The 13,191-nt window shown below is 56.8% G+C and overlaps 1 protein-coding gene and 2 non-coding genes across 3 annotated transcripts; all 3 read left to right on the top strand.

Annotated features, from left to right (window-relative positions):
* The first annotated feature begins 1,474 nt into the window (after nt 1-1,474).
* Nucleotides 1,475-12,781, top strand: LOC143171451 (KAT8 regulatory NSL complex subunit 2-like). Its single transcript, XM_076360431.1, has 10 exons — nt 1,475-1,582; nt 1,804-2,062; nt 3,017-3,195; nt 3,804-3,918; nt 4,355-4,522; nt 5,725-5,887; nt 6,674-6,770; nt 9,440-9,693; nt 11,466-11,702; nt 12,638-12,781. The coding sequence occupies exons 1-10, from the start codon at nt 1,516-1,518 to the stop codon at nt 12,764-12,766; spliced, it is 1,668 nt and encodes a 555-aa protein (XP_076216546.1). The 5' UTR covers nt 1,475-1,515; the 3' UTR covers nt 12,767-12,781.
* On the top strand, nt 6,861-6,989 carry LOC143171556 (small nucleolar RNA SNORA2/SNORA34 family). The gene has a single exon (XR_012997207.1). It is a non-coding gene; the product is annotated as a small nucleolar RNA SNORA2/SNORA34 family (small nucleolar RNA).
* Nucleotides 12,433-12,561, top strand: LOC143171552 (small nucleolar RNA SNORA2/SNORA34 family). The gene has a single exon (XR_012997204.1). It is a non-coding gene; the product is annotated as a small nucleolar RNA SNORA2/SNORA34 family (small nucleolar RNA).
* Nucleotides 12,782-13,191: the final 410 nt, after the last annotated feature.

Here is a 13,191-nt window from a genome sequence, read left to right as displayed (position 1 = left end):
TTTACTTTTCCAACCTTCAATAAATGTACTGTCTCCGTATGGTTTTGTGAAACTTGTTCTATGTCAAGCTTGTTTTTTAAGAGCAGTCGGTGCTGCTGACCCTCGCCAGCGCCTCTGCCATCGGTAACCCGCCCCCTGCGGTTTTGGGTTCGGTTTTTAGGTTTCAGGCTCCCGGCAAAGGCCTGTCCCTCACTCCTTTTGGAGCCTCTCTCGGCGGCTGGGCTGGCTGCTCCCGGGTTGTCGGGGTTTGCGGTGAATTGCTCGTTCTTCCCTTTCCGTTAATCAGCGGGGAGCAATGTCTCTCTGCAGCTGTCCCGGGAAACCGGGGAGGGGGGGGGAGGACACGGGGTAGAGCCGGGGGGGGGGGCTCTTGGCCCCCGGCTGGTGCCCTGGGACCAAGCCGGTGTCCCTGGGGCTACCGGGAGCTTCTGCCTTCCCGGGGCCAAAGCACAAACCCGCTCCCGTCTCCCCTCCCTCGCTCGGGGCTGGCAAACCCACGGGCGCCCCGGTCCCCGCCGTGCGCCCCCGGTCCCGCCGCGCCCACGTGTCGGCTTCCCGCCGCGCCGCCCTCACGTGACTCCCTGAGGCGTGGCTGGTCCCTGCGGAGTGGCGGCGAGCTCGGCCAACCGCGCGCGGCACCGCCCCCGCGCCTGTCGCGGATTGGCGGCCGGGCGGGCCAGTGAGGTGGCGGGGCGGGTGCGCGGCGAGGCAGCAGGGAGGCCGGGGCGGCAGCGAGGTAAGATGGCGGCGGCGCCGCCCGCCCCGAGTGGCGCCCGCGCAGCCCTTCGCCGCGACACCTGCGCGCTCCGCCGGGGCCCCTCCACCCCGCACCGGCCGGGGGGGCGGTTCCCCCCCCCGCCCTCCGCTCCGGCCGCGCTGCCTGAGCTCCCCTCGGGAGCGCCCCTCACGCCCGCCGCCCGCGGACAAAATGGCGGCGCCGGGGCGGCCGGGCGGCGCGACTGCGCATGCGCGGGGCCTGGGCGGCGGAGCACGTGCGTGGGCGGAGAGGGGTCCGCGCCGGCACCGGGGGGGGGGCGGCGGCCCGCACGGGGATGGGCACCGGGAGCGGGGATGGGCACCGGGAGCAGGGGCCACGCGCTGAGGAGCTGCGGGGGAGGGGGGTGCACTGGGCGGAGGGGGTCGTGCACGGGTGCTGCGCTGGGCGGGAGGGATCCTGTACTGGGCGCTGTGGAGTTGGTGAGCAGCGCACGGGGGGGGGGGGGGGGGTGCAGGGCTGGGGTGGGCACTGGGCCTGTGGGAAGCACGGCGGGGGGGCAGGGTTGGGAGAGCCTGCCCGCTGAGGAAGGGGCCGCGAGTTGGGGGACAGGGGATGCCATGGAGGGATGGGGTTTGTGTTGGGCATTGTGGGGTTGGTGGGCTGCGCTTGGAAGGGAGCGCTGTACCCCGGGAGGGTGTGGAGCTGTGGGATTCGTGCGCTGGGAGGAAAGGGTCCTGCGCTGGGGCGGGGGGGGGGTAGAGGGGCACCTCTGGGACGTGTAGCCCCCCCCGGCCACAATGCTGGCAGGCAGCAGCGCTTGTTGTGCCCACACCTTGGCATGGACGTTGCTGCTTGGTAGCTCAGGTGAGTGAGATGTATTTCATTCTGTGCAGAAATGGGGTTGCTGCAAAGCCAAAAGTTTCCTCAGGCGTTGGAAGAAACTATCTCTATAGGAGCAACTTCATCTCCCGCCTGTTCAAGGGGGTCAAAGAGCTTTATTCAGATGCGTTAGCAGATGCTGCTCCTCTTTCTTTTTATCAGTAGTTTGTTTCATTTCTTTTAACTAGCCTGCATCTCTCGAGCAGGTGTTGGCATGAACAGAATTCGGATCCATGTTTTGCCGTCAAGCCGAGGACGCCTTACTCCTGTGCCGCGGCCGCAGGAGCCTCTGTCATGTGCCTTCACTCACCGCCAGTGCTCCCAGCCGCGGCTGGAGGGGCAGGAGTTCTGTATTAAGCACATTCTTGAAGACAGGAGTGCCCCTTTCAAGCAGTGCAGCTATGTTTCAACAAAGAATGGAAAGCGGTGTCCCAACGCTGCACCCAAACCAGAGAAGAAGGATGGGTGAGTACCTCTTTCTCCTGGTTCTCCATCATACAGAATTAAAACGGGCAGGAGAAGGTCCTCCCGATTCAGCTGCTGCAGTTACGTTACCTCAGACAAGTGGCTCCCTCTTTCTGAAGCGTTTTTAAGCTAGAAAAAGACTGTGAGTGCTGGACACTGCGTGGAGTCGTCTTGGTCCTGCAGGACTGTCGGGCTGCTGCCCTCTGCCATCAGAAGGTGGCTGCAGTGATCCAGGTCCTTTGTAAGAGCGTAAGAGCTGTATGTGCACCCACGTGGTGCCGTACCTCCGCTCAGCCCAGCAAATTTAACTTGCCGCTGTCTGTGCTTACGGATAATCCTCAGCACATACACTCTGGTCGTGTGTTAGGTGGAGTTGATGACCTGGTTGTGCTTCTTGTTCTCTGATGCATATAAAATGTTCTGACTGCTATGAATGGAAGGACCTAGAACAGTTCTCGACATTCAGTAAGCATGACAGCAGAGCACAGTTTCCCTTATGGGAGCATCGACCCGTGTTTCATTCTCAGAGGTTACGGGGATGTGGACGCTGATAGTCTTCATTCTGCCCTTGGTCCCTCTGCGATAAAAAGGATCCATCCGATGTGGGCCAGCGTGCTCTGTGTGGAGACTGAGAGTCCAGTGTGAATGTTTGGAAGCAGAAGAGCTCACCTCAGTGGCTTTAAGTAAAAAGCTCTTTTCTCTCGCTGCTGCTGTGCCATGTGGCTGCTGGCTCCAGTGCCAGAGGTGGCATTTCAGCGGTGGTGTGTGGTCTGCGAGCCACCCAGGGCTCTCTGGCATTTCCAAGCTGTACCTGCAGCCAGCGGCTCTCTCTGAGAGAGAGCTGTGGAGGGGATGTGCTTTCCAGGTGCCAGGGAACGTTTCTCACTGTATCGCTTGTTCGTTTTGCTGGCTGAGGGCTTGGAGTTGTAACAAGCTTGTGATTTATTCTCGCAGCACGTCGTTCTGTGCGGAGCATGCCCGTAGGAACACTCTGGCGCTCCAAGCTCAGATGAAGAAGTCCAATCCTGGGCCTGTAAGCGAGACTCTCCTTTGCCAGCTTAGCTCTTACGCCAAAACAGAGCTGGGCTCCCAGACCGCAGAGAGCAGCCGCAGCGAAGCCAGTCGGATCCTAGGTAAGAATTGAAAGTGAAAACCGGTGAGAGAGGACCTGGAGTTCTCCATTCTGCGTGGAAATGCCAAGGATATCACTTCTTAAATCAGTGAAAAAAAGATCCCAGGGGTCCGTGGGTAAAAGATTGTGTTCTGCAAACCCTGGTGTGTCTCGCCTGCCACTGACTGTAGACGACTCACACCACCAGACCAAAATCCTGCAGGTTTTCTTCCCTTGCAGTCACAGAGTAGAAATGTTAGCTAGCTTCCTTCTTTGCTGGGTTAGTCTCTAGCGCTGCCTGTCAAACGCTGGCTCAGTGCTGAGCTTCTCATCTCGCAGGGTCGCTTGGTGGGGCCAGCCGGCAGTTCGTGGTTCCTAGGTAGGCAGGAGCGCCACCCCACAGGAGCTGTGTGTTTTGGCTGCGCCGAGTTGGTGGGTTTCCCGTTGTTCCATGTCGCTGGCTCACACTGTGCTGGGGAGGAGAAGTCTCTCCTGGCAAGAGACAGAGCTGGTTCACCTCCGTGCGGCCGTGGAGCCGAGCTCCCGGGGTCCCCGGCTGCCCTGTGCCAGAGCGGCGAGCGCTGGGACGTAGGGCAGTGTCCTATTGCTCAGGGTGACTTGTCTTTTCAGATGAGGACAGCTGGAGCGATGGCGAGCAGGACCCTATCACAGTGGACCAGACGTGGCGAGGGGACCCGGACAGCGAGGCTGACAGCATCGATAGCGACCAGGAGGATCCCTTGAAGTAAGTTGGATGCTGGTGGCTGCAGGCTGCTTACACACGTGTAGCGTGCGGAGCGTTCTGAGCTCAGTGTGGTACCAGAGGAGATGGCGGTTATGTTAAAGAGGTGACGTTATTAATGGTGTCGCAGTTGGACTTTGATCCTTGGTGAGTTGCTAGGTGTGAATGCTTGTAAGTCTTGGACCTGGTGGTTCTTCTGGGAAGTATTTGATGGTCATCCTCTTTCAGTGTGGAGTGGTCCGTTCAGCAGCAGTCTCTGGGTGATCTCTTAAATTAAAAATAAATCTGTAAAAATCAGTATTTCTGCTCGTCACCCGTTGATCTGTCTAACCCAGCCCTGCTCAGCCCGTGTTTCTGATAACGTCCGTGCCATTCGGCCAGGAGAACAGCCCCGAGGGACCCTTAGAAACTTCACCCTGTCTGTGGGGGTGTTTTTCAGGCATGCTGGCGTGTACACAGCTGAGGAGGTGGCTTTGATCATGCGAGAGAAGCTGATCCGCCTGCAGTCTCTCTACATTGACCAGTTCAAACGACTCCAGCACCTTCTGAAGGAGAAGAAGCGCCGATACCTGCACAGCCGCAAGGGAGAACATGAAGCCATAGGCAAGTACTGGTACAGGTAGTCACTGATCCGTATTCGTCTGGCTGAGGGCACGGCGCTTCTCTAAAACACATGCAGAACTCTACATTTAAAAAAAAAATGGGTTTTTTTTGCCCTTTGTAGAAGCAGACTTCAGAGCAGTGCTGTCTCGGTAAGGGTGAGAATTACCGTAGGACTGAAAGTCAGTTAGAGAAGGTATTTTTGTGGCTGGCCTCATGCCTGGAGATTGGTATCGTTTGGGTTAGAAAGGTTGCCGGATTTCTTTGCTCTTCAAAGTTTGCAGTGTTGTCAGGAAATGAGACTACAAAGTTTACTTCTGAGGCAAAAGTTCTTTTCTTTTTTTTTTTTTTTTTTTTTTTTGTATGGGATTTCCTGTTTTTGGTTTTATAAACAAAAAAATTTATTCATCTGTAAGGTCCTGTCTGTATCGGCAGAAGTTTTGTTTCAGTTGTTACACCAGTACTGCTGTAATGACGTACTCCTCCTTAGCAGGGGTGCACCTTTGCCTTGCAAAAGCACTTCTGCCTCGGTTGGATTTCTCCCTGTACGGAACGTGCTCTTGGAGGCAGGAGTTCGTAGTTCAGCAGAGGCAGAGCTGGGTTGTATAACTGGTTGCAAGTATTGCAGTGCAAAGAATGCTTTCTCTAGCATGGTCTTATAATAGCTCATCCTGGAAAATGGCATAATACGGCTCGGTCTCAAATAAAAATAACTGGAAGTTTGGTACATAACAATTTTGTAGAACTCTTTTTAGCAAACCAGTAATAGAAAAGCAGATCCTGAGCGTTGCCCTGTAATTACAGCTGGGAGTGCTTACTGGAAGCTTCCAGAACTTGCACAGGAGCAAGCTGAAATTTGACAAACTGCTATTCTGCCTGCAGAAATCACAATAGACTTTTGAGTGGCCAAATTATTTTAAAAGATGCTTAAAAATATTCAGTCGGCTCCTCGTGTGCACAGAGCAGTTGGGATGAGTTTTGGGATGGAGTCTGCTTTGTCATCCTCTTATGTAACTGAAAGATGTGCTTCCTGTTTATACGAGCAACTCTCGCTGCTCGTTCGCTCCGTGCGTTGACATCTGTGTCGTTAGTCAGCTGTTGGAGCGCTCGACAGCTGATTTTGGCTCTCGATACCAAAAAAAAAAATGGAAGGATGTGGCAGGTGGGGGTGGTATTTTCTGACCCCCTCCCCTCGCTCCTGGCAGGCAGCAGCCTTCTGACAGGCCCGGAGGGGCTGATGGCCAAGGAACGTGAGAACCTGAAGCGCCTGAAGTGCCTGCGCCGCTACCGGCAGCGCTACGGCGTGGAGGCCCTGCTCCACCGGCAGCTGAAGGAGCGCAGGATGCTGGCGACCGATGGCGCTGCCCAGCAGGTGCGTCCAGCAGCTCGGGGACTGGGTATGGCTGGAGTTACAGCCTCGCTTGGAAGCTGGGTCTTTCCTCTCGTCCCTTCCTGGGAGCGATCCCGGGCCAGGTGCGCTCTGGCCCTGCCGGAGCGCCCCTTGTAACATGCCCTTTCTGCAAGGACATAAAGATCTGGTCCTGGCCAGCACCCTCGGTATCCACACGTTGGCCGAAACATCGGGGCTTCCTGGAGTCATTTAAAATGGGCACCAGAACTGCACAAGTTAAAGTGTAGGGTTGGAGAATTTTCCCTTTTGAAAGCGAGGGCTCAGTACAAGGTAGCCTGATTTTCATCATTGAAAAATGTGGGGGAAATACTTCTTATAGTGGTGAAACCAGACTCCTCCTAGACCTGTGGGGACCGAAAGGCAGGCCCCTTGCATCACACGTGAAACTAAATTTGAAGCTGTGTGCAGCCATTTCTTTGTAACCATTTTAAAATGCAAAGCGTTCCCTTAACTGACTTCTGAAATTTGAAAGATGAGTCTGAGAAACCTCGTTCTTTGAGACATACTTCTGAGGTGAAGTTCTTCCTATTGAAATCGAGTCGTGCCTCATTGTCTCAGCTCTGTTTAATAAAAGCTTGAATGGGAAGGACATAATGAGGAGCGAGGCTCTGCTGGAGTGGAACTGAGAGTTTGGTCTTGGCGTGTTTTGAAAGCAGGACGCAAGTGTTGTATAGCCGAGGGGGTTTCTCTGGAACAGAGCCGGACGACTCTCCAGCGCAGCTCTGAGCTCTTCTCTTGGACTTGCAGGCGCACACCACCCGCTCCAGCCAGAGGTGCTTGGCCTTTGTCGACGACGTCCGATGCTCCAACCAGTCCCTTCCGATGACCAGGCACTGCCTCACGCGTATCCTTTGATCTGCCTGTGCTGCCTTGGGCTGCGCTCCTGACTGTTTGCTGGCAGTCTGAAGTGTGTTTGATCCTCCTTTTTTTCTCTTTGGCCCTAAATCAAGGCCATCGGTTTGCTGTAGCCGTTGGTTTCAAGCAGGAGCCCAGAGGAAACGTCTCCCGGTCTGTTGGCGCTCCCGTCCCCATGGAACGGCCAATTCGTGTGGGAGCGACAAAAAGCTGGGCTTGCCCTCGCCTCTGCCCGGGCAGGTCCCGCTGCAGCCTTCCTGTGGTACGCTGGCCGATCCAGAGCATCCGAACGGGGTGGCTAGTTCACTTGGAAGTGACAGGGGAACCTCACAAAGTCCGAGGGAGGCTCGAGATGGTTTCTGGCTATGTGAAAAGGGGATAGAAGCAAGTCTGCTCTTGGCTGCAGGTGCTGGGTGCCAGCAGTCATCCTGAGCAGGGTCTGTGAGCTCTCGGTATGAGTCCTGCTGTGAGGGATGTTTGTAGAAAAGGGTGTCTGACTGCTGAAGCACGTGCTCGGTGATTTTTGGGAGGATCTGAATGAGGGAGTAGTTCCTAGCCTGTTTGGGGCTGCCATGGGTCAGCTCAATCTCCTTTTACTCCTTGAAAGGTTCGCACACGTGTGTGTGAACAGCCTTGAGCTGTTCAACCTCCTGAAACGGCCTCGGCTTTTTGAGGGCTAGCACTGAAATTTCCACTGGGATCCCCCCAGCTCGGGGATCAGCGCCCCAACACGGGATCCACGAACCGAGCGTTGCCCCTGCACAGCTCTTGCCTAAATGGGATTGGGTGGATGTGTCCAGGAGCAGGTTTGGATTGTGCCGGAGCTGCATTAGCAGCTGTTGCTGGTGTGAGTCAGGAGAAGTTCTGGTGCTGGGTCCCAGAGCAGAGCTGGCAGCCCAGGGGGAGGAGGAGCTCGTTGTTTTGTGTGAGCTCTTCGTTCTGTTTTGTTACTGAAGTTGGCAGACTCGACTCCAGGTATGTGCAGGGAGCAGCCCGGGTAGCAGGAAGGTGCCTTGGTTTCTCTCTAGTGACCATATGCTTCAAAATAAAGACAGGATAAATACCTATAAAACGGTTTGAGCAAGTTGCTGTTTGCAGCTGACTCGCTTTGAGCAGGGCAGGCTGAGAAGGGAGTGGAAAAAACGAGGTTTGATTTCCTTACGTCCGAGCTGTCAGCTGACTTTCACTGACACAAACAAGATTTTACTTTGGTTAGCCCCGCTGAGCCGATAACATCTGCAGTTTGCTCTGCTTTGTGCATTGTCGGGAGGCTCTTGGGCTTTGTTTGCTTTTCAGGAGCTGGATTGTTTGTGACAATGCATTAAAGGGACCGAACCCAGCTGGGCTGTTGGGCTCCAGGTGGAGCATGTGATTTGGTCATCTTGGCAATCCATGCTTTTTGGCTACCAATAAAGTCGGCGCTTGATCTGGGAGTCATTCAGAGAGATTAAAATCTGGCTTCCCCACCCTGCTGTTCATACAGAGGCGCTTTCCTCACCACATCTGCCCTTGAGTGTCTGAGAGATCTGGCTCCTCTGGGCTGAGCTCCGTACCGTTGCTGCTAGCACAGATTACGGGCTCCCCACAGCCTGCCGGGAAGTCGTATCGGCGCGTTCACAGCTGCCTCGGTGCAGGGAGGAGAGGAGGAAAGGATAAATCTGAAACCTAGACAGCTTAAGAAACTGGGTTAAACTTGGCGCCTTTTGCCAGTTTATGTGGGTTTGGAAGTTTGGGCTTTTTTTTTCCTCTCCCACACTGCACTGTGTGAAGAGGAAGCTGTGGCATGAACCCACAAACGTCGAGAACAGCTGGGCAGTTGTTTGGGTGGGTTTGATATTGAGGTATCTGACCTGAGAGACTTGATCGACACCTGAAATCTGCTTTGGCCCCAGCTCCAGATTGTCGCCTGCGTGGAGGTTGTGCCTCACTCTCCTCACTGGGTGACACAATCTCAGCTGTTCCTTGCAGCAGTAAGTAGAAACTTCACGACTGTCAGTAAAATGTTGTTTATGCAGACCCTGGTGCAGCCTCAGCGGTGGGTCCGTCTGTAGTTTCGCAGGGCTCTTGGAAGAGGATGGGATTTGGTCTGTAGCTACTCTCTGCTGGTGGATTGCTCTGCAAGCGCGATGCAATTGGAGCAGAGTTTCTGTTTGTGATTAAAGGCAGGAAATCCCATTTACACCTCTGGCAGGAATAGGTTTTCCATTGGGAAGGAAAATGCACTGGGAAGATAGAAATACCGGAACTAAACTCCTGGCTGTGGAAAAAGCATTGTGTGTGCTCGTATCTCCGCTGCGTGTTAGATGTTAAGGCCTGTGCAAATGCCTTTTAAATGGATGTCTGCAACTAAAAGTAAGCCTGTGCATTTGTAATATCTTCCATCTGAGGATCTGCGAGTGCTTTACAGGGATCCAGCTCCGTTTCCCAGCCCCCACTGGGAGGCTGTCGCTGTTGTCCCCGTTTGCCATCATGCAAGTAACGTCATCCACACTGCCGGGCAGTCGAGGTGCAACTCTGGAGTCCCTCGGAGAAATGTATGGGGTTTTTAACACCGTTTGCTGGAGGGTGGTGGGTGAGGGGGGAGCGTTTATGCCTCTGGATGCGTGTCCGTCTGTAGCTTGTCTGCTGTGCAGGTTTCCCTTGACCACATCTTCCCAGACATCTGTCAGGACACTAATCAGACTCTGTTTAAACCGTGTCAAGGCTCCGAGGAAGTGCCCTGCAACAAGCCAGTTCCCGTGAGCCTCTCCGAGGATCCGTGCTGCCCGCTCCATCTCCGGTTGCCTCCGCAGATGTACGTACCCGAGCAGGTGCTGGCTGTCCCTGAGGAGCTGGAAGCTGCCCCCACGGACCTGTACTTGAGCGCTGCTGAGCTCCAGCCCACAGAGAGCTTGCCCCTGGAGTTCAGCGATGTAAGTTGTGCAGTGTGCTTTAGGCCGTGGTGTGCAAGCAACGTGTCCTGCAGAAAAGCTTCCCCTGAATATTGCTGTTTTGGTTACATGCCATGAAGTCACACTGAAATGCTCGTGGAGCGGGCTGCAGTGCAGCAGACCCGGTGCTTTCTGTGGAGCACGCATGGATGTCATGTAAAGCACTGCCTCCCCAGCACAGATAATGTAAAATTATTTTTGTTCTTGCTGGCTTGGGGAAGGAGAGTCTCTTGAAGAACGTGCAGGAATGCGAAAGGTTTGGGAGATGTTTGTTTCTGTAGGGTTGGTGACTGCCCCTTTAGAAGGGCTGTGCTCCCGTTTAAACCTATATTTAGGGGCTTTTTAAAAAGAGGATTTTTTTTTCTCCCTCTTCTCTCCCATGAGGAGTACGTGAGGATTTTAATCCCCAGATTATTCTGATGTCCTGCATGCGTGTTAAGCCTACATGCTTAAAATCCTCTGAAATTTGTTTAAACAAAAATATACTGCAGTCGTTTGGAGCCGCTCCTCTGAACGAGGCGTCACTTGCTTTAGTATTCGGATGCCCCTGAGGTTCTTGAGCACTTCTATCAGGAGGTAAATATCGTAACCACTTCAGACTTTGCTGGTGGAGGAGGGATGGCCAGCAGCTGTGGAGTCCCAGGAATGGCAGCAGCCACAGCGTTAACACAGGAAGAGCAAGTGCTGCTGCTGTGGGGTCAGGCTGGGCCCAGCACCCCCGGGGTCGAGGGAACACTCCCCCTGCCTTCGGTGGGCATCGGACCAGATCCCAGCCCTCCTTCCTGTGGGGCAGAGCCAGCGCGCTGCGCTCTGTTAAAAAGAGCCTTTGTGGGAGAGGTGGGTTTTTTTTCAGGTCAGAAATGAAAAACGTGACTGTTTCTCTCCCCCAGCCTGTCCTTCGAGAGGGTCCCCCGCCCCGTGCGGGGTTTCGGGTGCTTCAGGCAGGAACCTGGGTGCTTTGCTCCTGCCCTGTGCCCCGAGCTGTGCGTGGATGTAACCGCAGACACCCTGCGAGAGCCCTCCGTCCTTGGCTCGGAGAGATTCGGAGCTACGGCTGTGTAGGGCATCTGTGTTTTATCTCGCGTCACGCTAGGCTGGTGGAGTGCCACTCGTGAGTCGCAGGCATCTTGCCTTGATGTCGGAACACCCTCCAAAGCCAAAACAAACCCCGTCCTCTAACAATAGCCTCACAGGAATCCCAGCCTCTGGCGTCAGCGGGGTTATCCACGCACGCAGCAGATGGCAGCGAGCAGGGCAGATGGAGGAGTAAGCCAGAGACCGTCCACTCCAATACGTTCTGTCAGGGCAAGCAAAGGGGGTCGGGTGAAATCCTGGGAGAGGGGTGACTGCTCTGGGTGTCCTGAGGAGGGCAGGATCGGACCCTTTCACAGCCCTCCTGGCTGCTGCAGGGATGCTTCGGGGGCGGCACGTCACGCTGGGCTCCGGACCTTGTGCCCCACACCTTGTTTTCAGTGGGAGTGCGGCACCCCCAGCCTGGATCACGCCGTTTCTGGAGGAGGTCCCCGTAGCTGCATTCCCAGCTGCCGAGGCTGAGGGGCCCGGTGGCACGGTGCTCGCTGCTCTGCCTTCCTCCTCCTCTGCCTGTAAAGCAGCAGAGTGGCCTGCTGCCCGCTCCTGCCCTGCTGCTCGAGGGGGTAGCGGAGAAAGGCTGTGAGGACTCGTGCTTCTGTCTCCCAAGAGGCTCCTCGGGACCCCTCCTGCTGATGAGCCCCTCCCCGTGTTTTCTCTCCTAGGACTTGGACGTGGTGGGCGATGGCATGCAGTGTCCCCCGTCCCCTCTGCTCTTTGATCCTTCTGTGGCCCTCGATCAGTCCCTCAGAGACGTTGCCGAGGCCCCCATAGACATACTGGCCCTGGAGGAGCCCTCCCACCCAGGCATCCCTCCGCAGATGGCGCTGACGGACAGAGGGAGCTCCTCTGCCCTTGTCTTCTCCCCGGCTGCCGAGCCTCCGGCCGAGCTGCCTGCGCAGGTACGGCTGGGAGAGCGCACCGGGGGCTTCCAGCAGTAGCACAGCTCCTGCTCCGGGCGATCCACCGCCCCCCGGGGCTCTGCGGTGAGCTGGAGGATGTGTCTTCCTGGGGGGACAAGTCTCCATTTGCCCTCCCACCACGCAGCCAGGCCCTCAGGGGATTGCTCTCCCATGCAGCGGAATTCGGACCCGTGCTACGCCCACGGTCTGGATGGTATTGGGAGTGTTGAGGGCGTGGGAGCCAGAGCCCGGTCCCGGGGAGCGGCGGAGGATGGGCAGTCGCCTCTTCTCTGTGGGTGGCTCGGTGCCACCCTCTTCCTGTGCGTGGGACGGGTGTCGCGGGAGCTGTCTGGGACGCGGTGGCGATGTCTCGCAGGCTGGGGACTACCCGCTGTGGGAAGCCCATTTTCTCCCATCTGGGGATTTTAAGGGAAGCTGTTGTCTTCTAGGCAAAGGGTTTCTGCTTTCTCCTTTTCAGTCTCATTTTTCACTTGCAACTTGCTCCTCTTGTGTCCCACCCGGAGCTTGTGGCTTGCTCAGGACGTGCCCACAGGGTGTCGTCTTTGGAGATGTCCTCAGATGCCCCGTCCTGCATTCCCTGTCACCCCCTCCGACGCTGTCCCTGCAGCCGAGGAGTCCCCGCAGTGCCTCCCCCCTGGTGGGAGCCAAGTATCGGGGTGGGGGGACCCTAGCTCTGGAGCGCACACACACCCACCCACACCCCCCCCCCCAGGCCCTGAATGAAGACCACCGGTTTGCTGTAGCCGTTGGTTTCAAGCAGGAGCCCAAAGGAAACGTCTCCCGGTCTGTGGGCGCTCCCATCCCTGTGGAACGGCCAATTCGTGTGGGAGCGACACTAGGCTGGGCTTGCCCTCGCCTCTGCCTGGGCACGTCCCGCTGCAGCCAGCCCACCGTGCCTTTTCTGTCCCCGACAGAGTCACCTGCCCATGGCAGCGTGCCGGCCAGGGCCCAGGGACGACAGGCGGCTGGAGGAAACCGCCTCCTCCGCCCAGGCCCGTGGAGCGGCCGCCAACGGGAGCCTGGAGCCGGCATCCGTGAGCTGACACTGGCAGCGTGCGGCATCTACCCTCCCTTGTGAATCCTCCCTCGTGCCGAGTCGCGGCGGAGCCCGTCGGTGGGACACGTGTGGAAAACCTGCAGGTGCCGGTGTCCTTGCCCAGCACCGGGCTGAGCCGCAGCTCCAGCTCCTCTGCCGGCATCATTCCTGGAGCGGCGGGGGCTGAAACTCCAGAGCGGGGACCCCAGACCCTCCTTCCCCTGGCTCTGCCTGCCCTCGCCGTGGGGCCGGGCTGGCCAGGGCAAAAGCCGTAGGGGGACTCGAGGCGGGGAAAGAACGGGGCGGCTCTCCACGCTCACCGGAGTTGGGGGGTCCTTTGCCGTGGGAAATGGTCCGTGCCTCTTGTGTCCTGGGGGGCTCTGAGGCCAGGGGCGTGATGAGGTCCCTGTAACGTTTTTTCGGTCGGGGGAG

Source organism: Aptenodytes patagonicus, chromosome 27 (genome assembly GCF_965638725.1).
Source record: "Aptenodytes patagonicus chromosome 27, bAptPat1.pri.cur, whole genome shotgun sequence".
In the NCBI taxonomy this organism is placed as follows: domain Eukaryota; kingdom Metazoa; phylum Chordata; class Aves; order Sphenisciformes; family Spheniscidae; genus Aptenodytes; species Aptenodytes patagonicus.
The sequence above is the reverse complement of the archived record's forward strand: the minus strand, read 5'-3'. Positions and strand labels throughout refer to the sequence as shown.

Excerpts from the sequence above, each read along its gene's own strand:
- LOC143171451 (XM_076360431.1), top strand. The coding sequence starts at position 1,516 with ATGCTGGCAGGCAGCAGCGCTTGTTGTGCCCACACCTTGGCATGGACG. Across the intron at positions 4,523-5,724 it reads GAACATGAAGCCATAGGCAA|CAGCCTTCTGACAGGCCCGG; the intron begins GTACTGGTACAG and ends CCTGGCAGGCAG. Across the intron at positions 5,888-6,673 it reads CCGATGGCGCTGCCCAGCAG|GCGCACACCACCCGCTCCAG; the intron begins GTGCGTCCAGCA and ends TTGGACTTGCAG.